We start from the raw sequence: 20354 nt of genomic DNA on the forward strand, positions 1-20354 counted from the left end.
CTTGTCCATAGGCAAGTTTAGAAATTCCACCCTGAAATAGGATTCTAGCCCTGACGATTGCTCCAATGAAACATATTTTAAAGTTACATTTGATTTTTTTCTGAGTAAATTTTGCAGGCATATCTTATTTTCTCTATTTTCTTCTTTGCTGGGGATGAGAGCTTCCACTGCCTGTTCCCTCTGTACTTCTCTCATATTCTCTGAGAAGTCAGGTACAGAAATGGGGCCCCTGTTGCAGGGTGATGAAACCCACCTTTTTACTGAAACATTAAGCGCTGTCCTTCTGGGTTTAGTTTTGGAGCAATACAAAGATAACAAAACCCTAAATCCCTTTAGGGTGTTTAGGTTTGAGCTACTCAACAGTGACCTGACAGGAGACTGCTAAAAACTAATCCTTTGTCTTCAAACTTTCCTTTTCATTCCATGTAACTTTTTAGTTCCTTTTTAGTTGCACTAATAGTTACAATTAAAAAATAAGATAATGATATATTATATATAAGTTCAGTCAGCTTCTAACCACCGAAGACTAATGTGGATAGTGGGTAGGAGGAGAACCCTATGATTTAGTCTTTAGTCAGTGAAAATTAATAGAATTATTTATATTCAGTTCTCAGATACCCCAAGACAGTTTCAGCCAAGTGGTCTGTGCATATTTAAAGCAGAGAGAGAGAGAGACAGCTTACATATTTTTATTTTAGAAAGAAATACAGCAGAAGCAAATCGATTAATGAACTCATTCTATCTTGGTGCAAAGAAACGCATGTCAAGTTGAAATCTTCAGTGATTTCAGCAATAGGCAAACTACCAAAATAATTAATACAACTTAAAAAAGGAACTTTGCCAATATCAGAGGCATCTTCAGTATGCTCTGAGTTGTAAGGATAATTTGAGTCGGGGGTAAACTACATGTAAGAATCTGGAATCCTGAGAGAAGGCTTAAACGAAGGACAAAGCCACAGGATTGTTTTTGCAGGGAATACTTATGTTTATCACCATTCTCATGAAAGCTTTTTTCCCTCTTTCCAAACAAGCGTTAGACTGCAATGAAGTGTGACATGGGTACAATAATAGCACTACTCATCCACATTAAAGTTAAAACCTGATACATTTCAGCTCTTACAGAAAGAGCAGGAGTAGGTTCATAGCTCCCTTTGGTCCTGATATGCAGTGTTATATGTTTTATTACTAGACTGTATTTAAGTCTTTGCAATGCAAGACCAGCATAGCTTTGTACAGCCAACTAGTGGTGTTACAGCAAAACTTTGCTGTGGAATTTTTTGCTAGTCCCCACCGCTGACTGTCAGTGCTCCAACACTTGGCTCAGAATGATAAATCTTTCCTTCTTATGCAAATTTCAATTTGATTTTTTACTATCTCTTTTATTTAGTTTTTAATCTCCACTTTAGGCTCAAATTTGAAATATAGAGATGTCCATATCTTGTATTCTGAGTTTTGATCCTTAAGGAGATTTGACAGGGAGCACTGAGGTGAGCGTGCTGAATCACTAAAATGGAAAGAGTAGAAGCACCGATGCAACTGTCTCATAAATTAGGCAAATTGTCAAATCAGCTGGAAGCAGGTAGGTGTAAGAAGATAGTGAAGGTCTCAAAGGATGGATGGGATTACTAGCCCCATAATTTCCTTCTTCAAAAAGAGACAAGCCTAGAAAATGAGGGAACTGGTATTTTGTGGCCTCTGATTTTGTCTGTTGCTTATATTCAGCCTTACATCTCCAACTGTTACTGGAGATGATGCAGGCACTTAAGAAACTACGGTCTCTATATGAGAACACTGTAACCATAAGGATACTTCAGTGGAGCTACCAGCTCCCTACCTGGTGCTGTGGTCATCCAGAGAGAAGCTGTTTGTCAGTAATTGGCTCTATATTCCCTGATACAGTGTATCTGAGTAACAAAAAAAGCCTGCATCAAGTGACAGGTGGAGGCTCTGTGTGGTAAGGAACAGTACCTGGAGACTCACAAGGGGAAAAAAGGCCTGTGGCTAGTGTTGCCTGTATCTGGTGAATGTCAGTAGCAGGAGTTTTGCTGATAGGACTGAACAAACTGCATGAAATTAATTCATTTCTTCCGCCACCAAGAAAAAGTTAGCTTAATCTAACTATTGATGTACTGGGAGATATTTTGTGTTGTGTTGATCATCTTCTGTCTAAGCAACCATGCCAAGGGTAATTGTACAGCTTATTTCTGATGGCCGTTGCAAGACAAAGCAAGCCATTGTTATTCATCAGGCTGTGTATATGGGAATCCACCTGATTTCCATACAGCTAAGGAATAGAGTTGTCTGGGTAGTGGAGGGCTTTCACTGGAGCAATGGAGCTCAATGGAGCAATGGTAGCAGTCTGATAGTCTTCACAGGTATCAACTGCCACTGGTACTGATGCTCCCAAATGAGTAAGGGCAAAACCTGATGGGACCAGATGAAGCAGGTCTGTAGAATCCGGCTTGCCATTCTCTTCTGGTTTGTAAGTCCTTGCAGCGCACTCAAACTGCCAGAGGAGGACAGGGGTAGCTGCATGAGAAATACTGGGGGAATATTTTGTTCCAGTATTTCTTTTGTGTCAGATGATTTCTAAAGCTAAAGGAATAAATAATAAGTCCAAGGGATTTTTAATGAAGACTTTGAGATAGAATACTGAAATAAGGATATCAAGAAGAGACTAACTTCATCTCAAACTCAATGACAGAATCAATCTGACATTGTAAAGATTCAGGAGATGTTTGAAAATCTGGAAGACAAAAGATCAAATTTATGAATGCTAGGTTTTCCAGAGGAAAATGAGAGAGAAAAGAGGCTGTCATTTTATAAATAACTTTTAAAGGAAATTTTTGCGATCGCGTATGTGTGTGCTTCTTTTTGCAATAAAAAGGCAAATCCTTCTGCTGACAAGTCATCAAGTGTAGTGATAGTAGACTTTCTGATCCTCCAAAATATGCTGAAGGTTTTAAAATTTTCCAGGAAAGGAATGTAGAGTAGATATTGATCTGTGAAGCAGCTGGGGTTTATTGATACAATCTGACCAATGACCTGGCATTTTGGCTACAGAATGATTTTTCTAGCAGCAGTAGCAAAACACCACTTTGTTCACATCAAGTATCCTTTTTTCTGCTGTTCTTTTGGTATTTCCTTGGTGGATATGGCCAGACAGTTTGTTCCTATACTGTGCTGAGTTCATGTGGTAGATTTGCTCCTCTTTTTGTTAGGGTATTCTTGAGAATGTTCTCTCTTCGCAAAATTAGTGTATGAGCTTCACAGCAGCCAAGGATTCAATAAGCAAAGGAGGTGCATTTTTTCTGTTACCAGCTTGCCTTGGCCCATTGGGATTGCAAGGGCTCTAGTGCTAGATTATCTTAAAAGGGGTGGGTGGACAACACAGAAAATTTCAAATTCTGCATTTTCTTTGTCTTTTTCCAAGTCAGAAAGGGTAGGAGAAAACTAAGTGTGCCACCCTTAACTTGTATATACTGGTATATCATGTCCTTTTGCTTTTGCATTTTGGCATTCACGCTTTCTAAACACACTTTCTCATACAATCGAGTTTGGTTCTTTCATTCTGAATTTAACAGATATACAAAATACTGGGCTTTCTCTCAGCAGTGATCAGGTGTAAGCAGCAGTCATTTGTTGTAACAACCAGTAAAATTGCAATTGCCACTGGAATTCCTCCACCTTAATGATGCTGTCTTGTGTGGCTATCAGAAGGCTCAGGCACAGTATTTCCATCACCAGCAACTCCTTCTGAACAGCCTCAAAATACGGTCTCTTATTCTCTGTGTAACATAAGTATGAACAGTATAAAGAGCAAGGATATATATTTAATTTTGCCCTGCTGGTTGTGAATGCAAAAATAGCAGCTTGATTTCAAAGGAGAACCTTTAAAAACTCTTTCAAGACTAAAGTGTTCATACAAATCACTGTGTTAATTATGTATCCTAAAAATTATGCAAATAATCTTTTTAGTGGTGAATTAATCAATGTTAATCACTTGAAAAATAGCTTTTAAGTGTTTTTTTTTAAAAATGTGTCAAAGTATTTAAAATTCTCATGGTGAGCTTACATTTTAATAGCTCTGTTTTATTTCTTTTTAATAGTGACAGACGAATACTCCCTATGTTATTTTGGTGTTGAGCAACAGACACAGTAGGTGATCACAGGTGTAAACTTCTACACTGGGTTCCAGATTCTTGCAAAGGTTGTAAAATAATCACTTAGATTTCACATCTTAACATTTCATTTAGATGCCTATGGCACAACAGAAATCATCCCAATGGAAATGTAAAAATTTATCAACTAAATGAGACACATTCAAATGAGGCACTTGACCTGTTCTTTAGAATTGTGGACATAAATTGCTGTCCAATCTGAAAATATGGTAGAAAACAGTCCTCAAGACCAGGGCACGGGAATGCATTTGGATCAGAACTTTTAATTCGTAAATTATTTGACATACCCATATATGTTCTGTCCCAAAGGAGTATTTATTTCAAATGGCTCCTCTGGTGAAGGTTAGCACAAATCTAGAAAGTGAGATGACCAGCTCTTGATCCTCACTGTGCCTCCCCCAGCTCTGCTGTAGCAGTAGACTCCATGCTTTTAAGCATGCCTAGACCCAAGAACCACAACACTGCTACTGTTCAAGCTGGGGCTATATATATTTCTACATCTGGGCCCCTGTTTGGACTCCTGACTCCCAAAATTTTCCAGTATTTTGACTTGGGATTTACATAACCAGAATCCCACACAGCTAGCTAGCCATTACAGCCTCTCCCAGAGCACATCCAGAAAGTGGCAGCAGAAATTTTTAAGCATGCCTTCAGCCTGGATTGTAACAGTAGACCCAATCAAAAGCTCTGACTAGATGTTTATGCAGATTTGGAGCAATGTAGGAGTTCCTATCCCCACAGTAACACAAGGCTTATGCATTGGCTACCTGCAAGAACACATCAGGATCTAGCCAAGACCTAAACGAAAATTATTAGTGTAATATTACTCTGAAAATTGAATCCTTAGAAACTCTCTAGAAATGTATTTGATGTGTGTGTGTGTGGAATGCATTTTCCACACTGAAGTTCATTTTCTTCCTATCAGTGACTATGATGAGGTAAACTGCTGCTACTGTGTGAGGCTACTAGCTAACACTCTATTGATGAACTACAGGATTTTGTACAGTGTATCTGTAATGGTCCAAGGAAGTGCAAAACAAACTACTTACAAAGCTTACAAAATTAAACTGAAATCTGAGAGCTGAAGTCTTGATACTCTCAGTTATGGAAATAAAGTTTCAATTCTGTGCAGTGTACTACAAGATAATTTTAGGAGTAAAGAAAAGAGGACAGCAAGTTTTGCAAAGAAATGTAACAGATGTTACATGTCCTTTTACATTAAGAACACCAAATACTAAAGGACTAGACCTTTAAAATGTGTGGCTACTATTTATTCATTCATTTATTCACACATTCCTTCCATAACCTGGCTCAAATTCTCTTCTCTGTTGTGCATTTAATGAAAGACAATTGGTGAAGTGACTGCAAAACTTTGAATGACTTAATAATATGATTGTCTTTCGGCATGATCATAGCATACACCCACTTTCAATTAAACACTTATGTTTACAATTATTGATTGCATATGCAAGGCCAGTATACAAGCAATACAAGCACATAGCCCACATTCTGTTTTTGAAATTTCCCACAGTTCTCACTTGCTTTAACTGAGATCTTTGACACTCCGAAAATTGGGCTCTAATTGATCGAGTTGGGTGAGGAAGAGGTTCTTTGGTGCCAGGACCTCTACTGTAATGCATGAGCAACAGGTGATAAAAAGCTTCTTCCATCCATTCTGTAGCAGGAAAGGAACTTCTTTCCTTGAAATGTTCTTGTACTTCACACATGACTTTTGTCTGATGAACCACCGAAACAGCTACACTTTTAAAGGGGTGTACGGTTTGCTGTGCTGGTGCTGTTCCATTTGGAAGCAGCAGAATGCAGAAACAGTGTCCTTCATGAACTCCTTCAAACAGAATCAGATAATTATGAGAAATAACTTCCATAGCTAAATATTCTTCATCTGGCATCAGACACATATCATACGAGACAGGTACACTGTGCCATAAATAAAGGAACTAAAATTTGCTTTTCATACTTTTTAATGCCCTTTCATTTTTCCTCCCAGTGATGGTTCATTGCTGGTGTGCAACTCAAGACTGTGTTTTATACATACCTGGCCACATTACCACTGCCACAGGAGGGATTTATTAGCATAAACTGTGAGAACTTTTTCTTAGTTAGTAGATTGTATTCGGTTCAGTTTCTTGAGTTATTGCATTAGATACTACTGCTCTTCTTATGGACTCAGACAAGAATTTTGTAGGATCAATTTCTACTTTCTTGAAAGAAGACTTACATCACATCAGACTGTGTAACTTATCTACACCACAGTCTTTGGTGGTTAAAATAAATAGTTTATCAGAAATCTTTCTGAAATATTTTTGATCTTTTTATATGAGATTCTGCTCAGGAAGGAGACTCCATACCTTTGTCTGATTCATCTCTGATCAAAAGGAACAACGTGAAGGAGTCTGTAGGTTGGGTTTTACACCTAAAGGTGAAGGAGAGGTGGTAACCTGGCAGAATCCTTCACACTCAGGACTCAGAAATACTGATAAATGCTAGTGACGAAGCCCTAACTGCCCAGCAATGACTGACACAGGCGTTATTTTTGCAGATAGCAGTCTTATGGCACATGAAGCATTAGTCATATCTTTTAAATAATTCAAGAGAATATTAATGTCTTCCAACTGCCTTGTACTTAAGAGTGACAGGTGCGTTTAACTTAACCTCTCAAAAAACACCCAGACTATTCAAGACATGAATTTACTTCAGGACCACCAGCTTTAAGCGCCTGATCCTCCACTCCTTTTGACTCCAGTGAAAGGGCTAATAGATCTTGCGTGGCCAGACAAGGGAAAAGAGCTTTTGTTCTCTTCCTAATATGCTGTTGTCGTTTAACCCCAGCCAGCAACTAAGCACCACATACCCGCTCCCTCACTCCCTCCCAGTGGGATGGGGGAGAGAATTGGAAGAGCAGAAACTCGTGGGTTGAGAGAAAGACAGTTTAATAGGTAAAGCAAAAGCTATGCTTGAAAGCAAAATAAGGAATTCATTCACTACTTCCCATGGACAGGCAGGGGTTCAGCCATCTCCAGGAAAGCAGGGCTCCATCACGCATAACAGTTACTTGGGAAGACAAACACCACCACTCTGAATGTTCCCCTCTTTCTTCTTCCCCCAGCTTTATATGCTGAGTGTGACATCATATGGTATGGAACATCCCTTTGGTCAGTCTGGGTCAGCTGTCCCACCTATGTCCCCTCCCAACTTCTAGCATATCTCCAGCTTTCTCAGCCAGTAGAGCATGAGAAGCTGAAAAGTCCTTGACTAGTATAAACACTACTTAGCAACAAGTAAAACATTAGTATGTTATCAACATCATTCTCATACTATATCCAAAACATAACCTCATACTAGCTTCTATGAAGAAAATTAACTCTATCCCAGCCAAAACCAGCACATGCGCATTGATGGCAGTCTTTTAGGAGGAAAAGAGCAGGAGCAAATTTATCTCCCAGCCCACTTGTGTTAGTATGGAGTGGAAGAACTGGTAACGTTACTCTGTGTGGTTTAAAAAGACCATTAGGATTTAATCTGCCAGTAGTGTTTGCTGGTCACTGTCAGGGCACTACTGTGTCAAAGGAAGAGTTGTTTTTTATTTAAGAAATGTACTGATGGGGAGAGTGGGGTAAGAAGGAGACATTTGACAAAGGCTGTCCAGCAAGCAGGATGGTATCATTTTCTGAGCAGGTCTGTCAAGTCAGGTAGCAAAGGAGGGGGACTGGGACTATAATCCTGTTTGTGGCATGCACCTCTCACTGCTTGCGGTCTTCTGCCTCTGTGCATAACCTCCCCCAGGACTGCACAGCACCCAGATTTCTGTCAGGCACCTCTTTGCAGTATATGGGACATAAACAGTATCATGAACATTAGCTCAAATTTGGTGATGTGTGAAAAGTGCACGTTCTTGTTGGTTGTACTTCCAGTCCTGCATCCGTGTAGTTTCGGTGCTGTCTTGCTTTTGTTATTACTGCAGCTGAACTAAAGGGTTGCTTTGCCCGACTGTCATGCTCTGTTTCTTATTTGTAGAACAGGTAACACTTTTTGTTGTTACTCTGAAATGTGGGGAATAGGACTATTGTTATATCTGCCTTCCGCAGAGATTAAGTAAAAGCGTAGCTACCTTCCCTCTCTCAAACAAACAAAAAAACCCCCTCCCCTCTCAATTGTCTGTTACCTAAGTAACAAGAAACATGGCTTTTCCTTGTTCATCATAAGGTAGCATTGTTAGGTGAAGCGGAATCCAAATATCCAGTTTACATTTGCTTCACAAAACCTTTTGCCAGGCATAAATTTGAGCAAAAGTCTGGACTGTCCAGGTAGCTCAGGAAAGGGGAAGAACCACAAGTGATGAGAGAGGAAAATCTTTAAGGCATCAGGGTATAAAATGGGATTTTATAGCCAAATGCCCACTTCAAAAAGTGTCTATGAATTTTAAATGTACAAGTACAGTTATAATTATTTCAAAGACCCATCAAATTATCTCAAGCACAAGCCTTTATACTGGAGGCCAAATCCCCCTGATGCAGAAAAAACTTGTGTCCCAGTCTGGATTGTTTTATGCTGGCACAACAGCTCAACATGCTGCACTGCTGAATCTGACTGCACGGCCCCTTCACCCCACAGGGAACAACTGCCAACAGTTCCTTGGCAGCTGCCGTTTGTGCCAGTGGTACCAGAGCTGCACGCTTTCCTCAGGCCCTGGGAATGCAGCCGGGAGCTTTCAAAAGTCCCCAATGTCCTTGCCTTGCCTTCCAAGCTCTGGGGACGCAGCTGAGGATCTTCTACTCTGTGTCTCTGGGGGTAACACTTTTCTTTTCATTTAAATTGTGAATTTGGAAAAAAGAAATGTTTTAACTGTCCCTTTAGGATCGTTGTATTCCTCTATATTTGGTCTATCTGTGTTCTGCTCTTTCAGAGAGGTGGGGGGAGGAGTAAGGAAGACGTAGCAAGTCTTTTCAGTAACTGCTTTGCAGACAGATATTCTTTGTGGTTTGCATCAGGAAGTTGACTTTGGACATATGTTGGAGCTTGGACAGGAATCTAATGTGATTGACAGTGACAAATGGTGACGTACTATTCAAGGAAAATTAGTATATATCTACTATGATGAGTGGTAAAGACATTAATGCTCAAACTTATTTCTCCTTTTAAAAGATCCTTTAGTTTTTAAACATGCTTTTTTCAGTGCAGTTGCAGCTGTCAGCACTGACAAGGTTGAATTTACTAATTCATCTTCCACTTGCACTCTGTAAAGAAGCTGAATTGCCTAATGTAAAGCTCCTCATTTAGATTTTCTTTTTAAATAGTTATAATTAGTAATAGTAATAGTAATAGTAATAGTAATAGTAATAGTAATAGTAATAGTAATAAAGTGGGTTCTTCATCTGCAATTCTGACTTTGATCTGTCCAAGACTGTGGCTAGAATGAGAGTGAAAGAAAGAGGAAACACGAAGAAAAATTATAGCCATTGTTGAAACAAACAAATTTTTTTATAAATCTGGTTTCTGTCATGTAATTTCTTTCTTAGAGACGATAATTGCTGAAATATTTTGCCTGGTTTATATTTTTTTCTCCTTTCTTCTGTATATGTCTGTCTGTATACTTGTGACAAATGACAGACACCAGTTTTTCTTGAGTATTTTGCATCATAGGTTTTTGTATTGCTGGGTGGGTAACTGACTTTGTGGCACACAAAGGGTTAATTCCAGCTGCAGACTTTTGTCTTTCAGGAGCCAAAGAATGGTTTATCCACTGCCAGGAGCTGATGTCTATCCCATCTGTGGAAATGCATAACTCAAGTAGGTCTTAGTGTCCCAAGGCAAACAGGGACCTGGGAATAACAGAAAAACCTGCAGTAAAAAAAAAAACACAGGAGATGATACACACTGTCTGCAGGCCCACTCTTAGAAATGCAACTGTATCACACACACAGGGATGTCCAGGACAAAAAGACACACTTAAACTTTAAAGAAAGGACTCGGATGCATAACCTTCTATTATCCAAGCTTATTTCCACACTACTGTTTCATTTCTGAACAAATGGTGCTTAGTTTGGAAGTGGCTTTTAGTTCACTGTGTCTAGATCCTGAGTGTCTGCTCTCAGAAAAGCTAGGAAAGAGCCAAAATCCATATGAGTCTCCTAAGGTTTTGGCTGGAGTTATTTACAAGGGGAATCCTTTGCTAATGTGACTATGGGAAGTCCAGTCAAGCCTGAGTGTCTAAGAACACATAGTACATAATGTAACATATCAAGCAGAAGAATAAACCATTAAATGGAAAAGAAGGTGAGATTTCCCCTTGGTTGTGAAGGTCAGGCTGAGCAGATAGTTTCGAGCATCCCCAAGAGGGTTCATATTAGTGAAGATACTTGAGTGTTAGCTTTACCCCATATTTTTCCCCAAGTACTTGGCATAAGAACATATATTTGTTTTTGTCTTTTTACATCAGACTTTTGTCCAAAATTGTCTTTTTTTTCATCAGTTTTTGGCAGTGTGCTCAACTATGATCACATCTGAAAAAAAATATTTTATATGCTGATTTCTATTGAAACTTTTCTAAGAGTAAGGTCTGAAAACAAACTTGAAATGCATCAGTGGAAATTTGGAGCTGGGTCTGAAATTTGAAGTTCAGGAACAATTTAGTTCTTTTGCTACATATATTTGTCTGATATATTTTTGAGTCTTGTTCTTTCAGCATGGAAACTTGGTTTAAAATAAAATTTTGAAAAAGCAGTCTTTTTTTTTTTTTTTAAATCCTGTTCTGAAGGAAAAAATCATCGGAAGTGAAGTCAACTTGCTTTGACAGAACATTTTTGACCAGCCAGCACACCAGGCTCATTAGGATATTAGAACTCTTCTCAATCAATATTTCTGACGGGGGTAATTCATGTTATGTCAGAGCCAACCCCTATCACTATTAATTGGTTGGCTACTTTTTATGTTCTGTGCACCATCAACCTTGGATGCAGCTTGTCCTGAAGAAAAGGACAATTAAAGTGGACTTTTTGTCATTGCTTCTTAAAAACGGTCAGTTCCAGATATCCCCTCCTCGCTATCATGGAGGTTGTCTTATCTGTGAGACAGCTTCTGAGAAATTTCCCAGATGTGAAAGTAAAGCCACAAGGGTGGTAATAAAACAATACTCATTAAGAACAGCAAGAATAAAGTAGATCAAAGGAAAAGAAAAAGCGTGTAATATGGAACTGCTAAAGCTCATCCAAATGCAGTCCACCTTGACATGCTGCAATAGATATGGTGGGTTGACCCTGGCTGGATGCCAGATGCCCCACCAAAGCTGCTCTATCACTCCCCTCCTCATCTGGACAGGGAAGAAAAATATAAAGAAAGACGCATGGGTTGAGATAAGGATAGGGAGATCATTCACTGATTACCATCACGGGCAAAACAGACTCAACTTGGGGAAATTAGTTTAATTTATTACTAATTAAATCAGAGTAGGATAATGAGAAATAAAAACTAAATCTTAAAACACCTTACCCCCACCCTTCCCTTCTTCCCAGGCTTAACTTTACTCCTGATTTCTCTACCTCCTTCCCCTCAGCAGCACAGGGGGACGGGGAATGGGGGTTTCCATCAGTTCATCACACGTTGTCTCTGCTGCTCCTTCCTCCTCAGGGGGAGGACTCCTCACACTCTTCCCCTGCTCCAGCGTGGGGTCCCTCCCACGAGAGACAGTCCTCCATGAACTTCTCGATTGTGAGTCCTTCCCACAGGCTGCAGTTCTTCACAAACTGCTCCAGCGTGGGCCCCTTCCATGGGGTGCAGTCCTTCAGGAACAGACTGCTCCAGCATGGGTCCCCTGCAGGGTCACAAGTCCTGCCAGCTAACCTGCTCCAGTGTGGGCTCCTCTCTCTTCATGGGTCCACAGGTCCTGCCAGGAGCCTCCTCCAGCGTGGACTTCCCATAGGGTCACACCCTCCTTCGGGCATCCACCTGCTCTGCCGTGGGGTCCTCCACAGGCTGCAGGTGGATATCTGCTCCACCGTGAACCTCCATGGGCTGCAGGGGGACAGCCTGCCTCACCATGGGCTTCACCACGGGCTGCAGGGGAATCTCTGCTCTGGCACCTGGAGTACCTCCTCCCCCTCCTTCTTCACTGACCTTGGTGTCTGCAGGGTTGTTTCTCCCACATATTCTCACTCCTCTCTCCAGTCGCAGTTGTGCAGTTCTTTTTTTTTTCCCCCTTCTTAAATGTGTTATCCCAGAGGTGCTACCACCGTTGCTGATTGGCTTGGTCTTGGCCAGTAGTGGGTCTGTCTTGGAGCCGGCTGGCATTGGCTCTATCAGACATGGGGGAAGCTTCTGACAGCTTCTCACAGAAGCCACCCCTGTAGCCCCTCTGCTACCAAAACCTTACCATACAAACCTAATACATCGCTGAACCTAGCTCATAGTAATACTTGGTACAGTTGGAGCAAAGAACACTGGAAAAAAACACTCTCCTAAACAAGGGAGCTGCTTTAACCTGATTTCCCTCCACTGACCATCTACTCAGTCAGCTTCCAAGGAGACCAAGCAAGATATCTTGTAAAATCCTTGTTTCCTGGAAGTAGTTTTATAATCAGTGGGCCTTTTTGGGTGTTCAAAATAGTTCATTATTCAGTCACACACCCTGACTGAGGTTACATCAGCAGTTTTTCAGTATGATGTCAAATCGGGAGTATTGCATATGGTAAAGTGGAATACTCAGTATCATAGATATTTTCTTTTGTACCTGCTGAGTTTCTATCATGTAGCTTTAGAGTAATTTCTTTTTGTCAAACCTAACCTACCAAATGCCCCTTAATGACCTCAGAGTGCCAAGGAGATGTGACCCCAGTGTGCTTGTCAGCGGTCCCCAGGCAGAGGCTGATTTGCATTCAGACCAGTCTGCCTACAGAGACAGGATTTCTGTCTGTCTTTTGTTCGCATTAAATGTAGGACAGATCTACTACGGAGTTCAACTGTCTCCTACATATTAAAGGAGAAATTGTTTAAAGGTACTATGTATGCAACTCTCTAATTGAAAAATGATGCAGACTGATTTATGAGAATGTTTAAACATACACTAAGCTTTAACCTAGATCAGATATGATACCTAGATCTTGTTCAGTTCTGTACTTTAGGTGTACTTTAGCATATCTAAAATAAGTCTACACTTTGGCCATGTTGATTCCAAAAATCTTGAAAGTTTTATCATTAAATAACAATGAAAAATGGAAAACAATTACTTTAGAGTTGTGTTATGGTCCATAGAAAGTCACAACTACATCTCTGACTGATCAGAAATTCAAGGGCATCAGAATATGAATGTGTGCTCCTATTCATACTGAAAAACACAGGGTATTACCACTGGAGCTGAATGAAAATCTGATCTGTAAGTAATAGCATTCCTAAACAAAAATCAAACAAAAAAAAAAGGAGTGGAAAAGCCTGTTTCAGTGGAAACCAGCTGATGCCTCAAACAAATATTAGTATTTTTCTTCATATGCACATCAAAGCTCAGTGACAGACATCACTCTAATCGTATATTTGCTTCTGCATGTGTCTTTACTGTTCACTAGATTCAGTACTATCCGCTCTCTCCGTAGCATTGTACTTCCATCCTGTATTTAGTTCTTATCAGTTGATTACCGGCTGTTTCTGATAACAACGTACTCCCAGGATTCATCAGATATATCAGAGTTAAGGTTAAGTTTCCTTTCCTTGACCCTGCTGTGCTGCTGAGCATGCACTGAGATACAAAGCCCTTTTCTTTTGCTTAGTTTGATTTTGTAGAACTGAACTCTGAGAATTCCTTGGTAACGTGTTAGCAGACAAGCTCAAATATTGTTCTGCATTTTCTTGTTGACTGATGGTTTTGCTCAATTCCTCAAATGCTTCCTTGTATCAGTAGGAAAGTCTCTTCTCTCATTACCTAGTAATTCAGTGTGATCTATTGTCTTTCCCTATTCCCTTTTTAATAATATCATCAAGGCAACCCAGAAATCAGCTCATAAAGTATTTCTGTAGTCCTACTTTGATTATATGAACAACACAACTTTTCATCTAAAAGTAGGAGTTTGTGTTAGAGTCTGTCAAATAATAAACCTCTGACATTTCCCTAAAATAAAATGTTCAAATGATTACTTTTCTTTGATTCATCAGTTAGGATTCTTACTGAAATACATGTTATCTGAGATCCAGGCACATGGTTACACGCAGACATCTGTAGCAGCATATAGTACTTCCTTCTCCCCTCTTCGTAAGATTGTTACTTTTTCCCTATCTAGGCAACTGTAGAGCAAAGAGAACCTTCATTTTATTTTCTTTAACACAGACTCGTATATCTCAGGAAACTGGTGTGAGGAGAGACACTTAACCTGCTGCTACAGCTCCCTTCATCACCACTGAATGTGAGATCTGATCCCAGGACAGTTCATTTACCATGTAGCCCCTGTGAGTGGGAAGGAAGTACCTATTGCTAATTCAAGCCAAGAGAATTTCCCTTGCTTAGACTCCTACAGAAGAAATATGATATTCTGTATAATTTTCAGATGGCAATGTTCATTTTTCAAAATAAGTGTACATGCACATACACAGAAGCAGAACTTGGTTTACCTTAGCTCTGTGTATTTTTGCAAAGGCTGTGATTATCTCCAGTAAGTATGACACCCAGCTCCCTTGACTTTGCTCCCCTTAAAGGGAGCAACTGTGTGACTTCCAATACAGTTGCCTAGAGCTACACTTGCAAGATATTTGTGCGTATGACAGCTCGAGCCTGCTTCCCAGAACGAATATTTTGCATATACAAGGAATGCAGAGACTACCAAGCAGTTCTCTTTCTGGCCACTGGGCTGATGTTGTGGAAAATTGATTTCCAGTTGGATTCTCTCACTCTGCTCTTATATTTTGGTTTCAGAATATCAGCTCATGATTGAAGGTGAGCGTAAATAGCAGCAAAGGAAGTAAGGCACGGAGGCGAGAGGGCAGGTGGTAGGAGCTGAAATAGAAACAGTGATGGACAGAAAGCCATACACATACAGTTATGCACACAGGTACGTCTGGGTATACACCACAATGTCAGGATCTTGCTACATAAGACAAGAACAAAATTCAGAAATGAATATTTCCCCAGCTCTCTCTTCTTATATACCCAAACTGAGCCTTTATTATTTTATTTCGATTTGAATAGTAATACAAGTGAAAGCAATCCTGACTTCGCAATATTGATTAGTTCTGTGCTTCGGGTATTCAGCTGAGATGATATCTCTCACATCTCAAGCAAGTAGCATAGCTGTCAAATACAGATGACCCAAAATATTTAACTCTTCATGTAAAATGGAACGGTTTCAGCAGAAGAGAAAGAAGTAATTAAGAAGAACAAGGGCTTTGCCTTATTATCACACAACCTAGCACCCTTTACTAACCACCGAGCTATTGTGGGCAGATGTTTTGTTGATGTGAATGTGATTCCACAGAACATTCCGGTATTCATGAAAGAGTATTTTTGAAGGAATAAGGTTTTGTCTAAAATCTTTTCATCAGCCTTAATGAGGAGGATCTTCTGAAGGGGACAGGCTAAAGGAGCAAACGGAGGGTTAGGAGGATGATCAGAAAAGCACTGACTACTGAGCGTTGAGTAATCAAAACCTGTCAGTGCAAAAGATTTGGTCAGTAAAGCTGAAGAAGAAAGGGGATGGAGCACTGATTGTAAGCTTTGGCTGTAACAGGCTAACATTTTCAGACACGTGTCAGGTTTGAAGTGTGTTAGAGTAGAGGGAAGAGAAAAATCCTTGTGGTGACTGTAAACTATTCAGTGAACCTTCACTTCTGCATCTTGTGCACTGGATAAATAGATTCCTTACCTTATACTTTGCCACAGAGCCAGGTGCTTGTATCTCCTGGGGGAAAGATGAGAAGTGCAAATGCCAGCCCATGTAGTGGAGATGAGCTCACTATAGGTTCCCTAGTAAGAACTGTTTAAGATGGTTTCTGATTTCATATGACGATGACATTTATGTAGCGGTATGCTGGCTCGAGGGCACTTTTTTGCTAATTTCTTTTTCAAGCTCTTGCCCACATACGTAATTCTACAGCTGTGAAATTGCAAGCAATGCAATGAAAAGATTGCTCAAGTTTTTAAATCATTATTCTTATTTAAATTGTTAATATTTTTCTTTCTTGAAATTGTTTTAAAAGTCTACTTGTTTTCAGTTTTATAAAATCTTGTTTAAAATCACAGATTTTTTGAGCTGTATAATTGTTTCCATGAATCAGACCTAGAAAAAAATCTGATCTGCTTAATATTTTTGCATATTACCTTCATGCATTTGGACTATATAAACTATTACTCTTTACATTTTTAACAGTATTCTGTAATACTTAGATGAACTTCACAGGTACGTGTGATAATTGTAGCAAACCAGAAGAGTACCCGAAAAAATCCAAACTGAAGAAGTTACCAATTTCACAGGTTTAAAGTAGTATCTTAATTGGCTCTGAACTGAGACGAAGAATCAAAGTGGAGAAAATCACCTAAATTTACCCTCCCCCTTAGTCAGCGGTAAGCTTCATAGGACCCTCCCCAAACCAAATAAGGCCAGGAAGAATGTGCTAAGCACTGAGTGTGCTAAGAATAAAGTTGAGCTGGGATGGATAAGGTTACTTTGAACTCTATATTTCATGTTTCCTGACATACCCCCCAAAGAACTGCCATTATGCTAGCGAGGCTGCAGGAGGGTTAAACAGTTCTTTCCAGGTTCTTTTGCTTTTTGCTGCCTTTCCATGAGTTTCTGTCCTGTTTATTGCTGGGCCTTTTTACTTTTTGTTTGTAGTGTGCATGGTTCTTAGGATATTAGAAAAAACATGCTGAAGATTCACTGTGAGGCATGGCTATTTTTGTTAGAAGTTGATACTTTAGACTGAGCTTGAAGTGTTGCCTCTGGAAGGCCTTAGGTTGTTCTGGGAGGGCAGGAGTCTGCAAAGGAAACAGAGAGTTCAGAGGGGCGCAAAAGAAGAAGGAACAGAATTAGAAAAAGCAGAGGACCTCCCTCCTTCTCATTCTGCAGCTCCTGCAAGAGCCAGCAACCCAGAAGTATTAGTTAAGCTGCCACAGTAGATCTTGACCTTTATAACAGAGTATCTCTTACCATCATCATCATGGCCGAGATTACAGCAGAAGGTACGGTAACTATTTTCAAATATAATTAACTCAAAATGATATGTACTTTGACAGCATAATTGAGCTAGCGTGTAATATGATTTGTTGCTCCTAGCAAATAACACTTTCACTCCAGGATCATTTCACTTTGTTTGTTGGATTGTTTTCTACTTTTCTTTCCTGTTTTTTCTTTTTCACTCCTGTAGCCTGAGTTTCTACCAGTTACTGAAGCTAGATCTCTGTACACCTCTAAAAATAGCTTTAGTCTCATTTGCAGAACAACACTGCTTCGGCAGCTCCATTTGAGTGATACAAGAAGGGGAATGTTGAATGTCAGGTGGTTCCACCCTCAAGCCTTTGCTCAGGTAAAGCTTTGGTAGTCCCTTATAATCGGAGATTTGCCAGAGTCAGAATAGCTTAGTTTGGTGGCCATGGTTTTTCCTTAAGGAGCACAGAGTATTTGTGAACTGTACAAGTTACTGAAGGGTAAAAGCTGTCAACTCTGCAATCCTTATTCAGGTATACTTCTAAAGGAGTCAGTGAAAGTTGTGCTGAAATAAGTACACCAGAGCTAGGCCTGCAAGAATGAAAGGCAATTGTATTAACCAATAAATACATATTCTAAAATATTAATATTTCATGTACTTTAATATTTCCTGACCATTCATATTTAAATAACATTTTAGATGCATAACAATATTTTATCAACCGCAGTCAGACAGGGGATATATTTAAAATGCAACCTTAGATTTAATACTGAATATTTTAGTTGAATTTCATTCCAACCTTTTTTTCCAGTGTGGATTACTGCACTGTTTATCCAAATTTAATAATAACACTACAAAAAAAAATGCTTTTAAACAGTCTTCTGAAAGTTATTTTTATTCTACTTGTCAAGGTTTTGTGGTGTTTCAGTGTATGAAAGTTGCACTTTTCATCTTCCATTTTTCATTGTTAATATTTGTAAGAGGATCTGCATTAAACGCTATTAGAGAGTAAGCCCATTGTCTTCCAAAGGATTCATGTTAGGACTATGTCAAACTGTATGATCCTTGCCTGATGTCTGGTTAACCACAGCAAAGAGACGATGTACATATGATTTTTTAATCAGCAATTGGACGGATCTATAATTTGCTTCTGGCAGAAATACTGCCAAAACAGGTGGCTCAGCCTGACAGCCCTAACCCAAATGCTAGCAATGGTTTATTTGGATATTCTTAATCAGGTTGGTTGGAAACATTGGTTATTTTGTAGCTGCTGTCAGGGAAATCTGTGAAATTACAGTTGTCTTCCAAAATGTGTGCATTCATATTGTCAGTATCAGAGGAGCAGTATGGAAGCTCCTCTTGCAAGGTTCTCCAAGTAAAAAAAAAAAACAAAAACCAAACCAAAATTAGCAAGATTTTTAGTCCAAAATTAATAGCAAAAATAGAAGACTTTTCAATCAGTCTGGAAGTGACTTTTCAGTCATTTAGCTTACTAAAGAAAGAAAATAAAAGACCCTAAAATAAAATAAAAATAAAACAAAGAGTCTGAAAATGTTTTTATAGTGTTTTTATAGAGTTTTTAGAGGGGTTCCTTAGCTGTAGTATTGTGTGTATTTCTTCTGTGTTTTTTCTATGTAAAGCAATAAACTTCAGGTGATAAGGGGCATCAGCTCCACAGTAACCTGACCTTCAGCATGACAGGTAAATAAGCTGTATAACTAATTTAGCTTAGTTTTGTTTTGCTTTGTTTTGTTTTCTTATATTTGGAATAGACTTATGTTGATTGGCTGATTTTTAAACTCTGGATCCATGAGATGGAAATTTTACTTATGGCAGAAAACTAAGAATTCAGCCTGGGGCTAATGTTTCACTGCAGTTTATTTTACTCTGGGGCTACTGCTGGCACTCACAAGACAGTCTGAAAGTTCAGATCTAAAGTTCAGCAACATATATTTTGGACAAATAAAAAACAATTAAAATACCTCTTGCTTCACACAAATCCTTTTTTATTTTATTTTGTTTTATACCACATCCCAGCCCATGATTTGCTGGGGTCTTTGTGACTTTATTAGGATTAAAGTACATGCTCCTTGTCGTAGGTATGCTTAATTCTATTTTACACTGTCAGCCACACATCAGCTAGACTGTCAGGGTCCTTGCCTTTTGGGATACCATGCTGACATGTCGGAGAGCAACCACAACACAATGCAGGCTTCAACACTGCCATGGCCAGTGTGGCTGCTGGTTTAGAGAGATGGTCCAGCCCTGGCAGAGAGATACTGTTGGTGCACATCTCAAGGTACCTTTTTCTGACAGCCCATGTCAATACCATGATCTATCCAGAGACAGATGCACAGGGCTGATGGGGTGCTCTTTCAGGTCAACATCACGCTAATGTCAATGAGACTAAGTAGCTTAAAAATGTAGCCACCAAGAAATGACCCTGGCCTGTCTACTTGCATCGCAAGCCATGTGCGCTGCTTATTCATTTCCACAGCTACAAATTGATAGTTGTGTAAATACTGGTGAAGTGTACCCGGTGAAAGACAAAAGGAGATCTCTGAAGACAGCAGTTTATAAATGTCCTTAGAAAGTTGGCAGGACCTAGGTCTCCTGCTGGCAAATATTTAGGAGAAGATTCCAAAGGATTATCTTCAGCATCCTCATATTACATGGAATTGCAACCACAGAAATGTACTATTAAAATGTGGAAGTCCTTAAAAACGTATACAAAAACCCCTTGGTACAGATACTGAAAGTACTCTATCTTTGCAACACTCTCAGCATGTTTTGTTATTGTTGTTGTTGTTGTTGTTGTTATTATTATTATTATTTATTATTGCATTTCAGCTGTTACTGAGTATTTTGTAATGGTCAGTGACTTTACTGTGATCCACTTAAGAGCTTGCCTAGAAAGCCACGGGTATCTAAGTATCTTACTCTGCTGTGTTTATGAACACAGGGATTGGACTGGACTCAATGGCAGATGTAGTTAGAGCTGCCACCACTGAAATACAAATGCAAAAGCCTGGCATC

General features: G+C 39.5%; 1 protein-coding gene across 2 annotated transcripts in view; it reads left to right on the top strand.

The window, feature by feature from the left end:
• The first annotated feature begins 8858 nt into the window (after positions 1–8858).
• Positions 8859–20354, top strand: part of TRDN (triadin) — a 239576-nt gene continuing 228080 nt past the window's right edge. The window contains exon 1 of one of the 2 annotated variants that reach the window (XM_087774852.1): positions 8859–8990. In XM_087774852.1, coding sequence (XP_087630978.1) covers positions 8924–8990 — 67 coding nt within the window. In that variant the 5' untranslated portion in view covers positions 8859–8923. Of the gene's footprint in view, positions 8991–16837; positions 17353–20354 lie in introns of those variants that run through there. The other variant, XM_087774851.1, reaches the window with a different exon arrangement.

Source organism: Nipponia nippon, unplaced genomic scaffold (assembly GCF_047370975.1).
Source record: "Nipponia nippon isolate SJK-2023a ecotype South Korea unplaced genomic scaffold, ASM4737097v1 scaffold_4, whole genome shotgun sequence".
Taxonomy (NCBI): Eukaryota; Metazoa; Chordata; class Aves; order Pelecaniformes; family Threskiornithidae; genus Nipponia; species Nipponia nippon.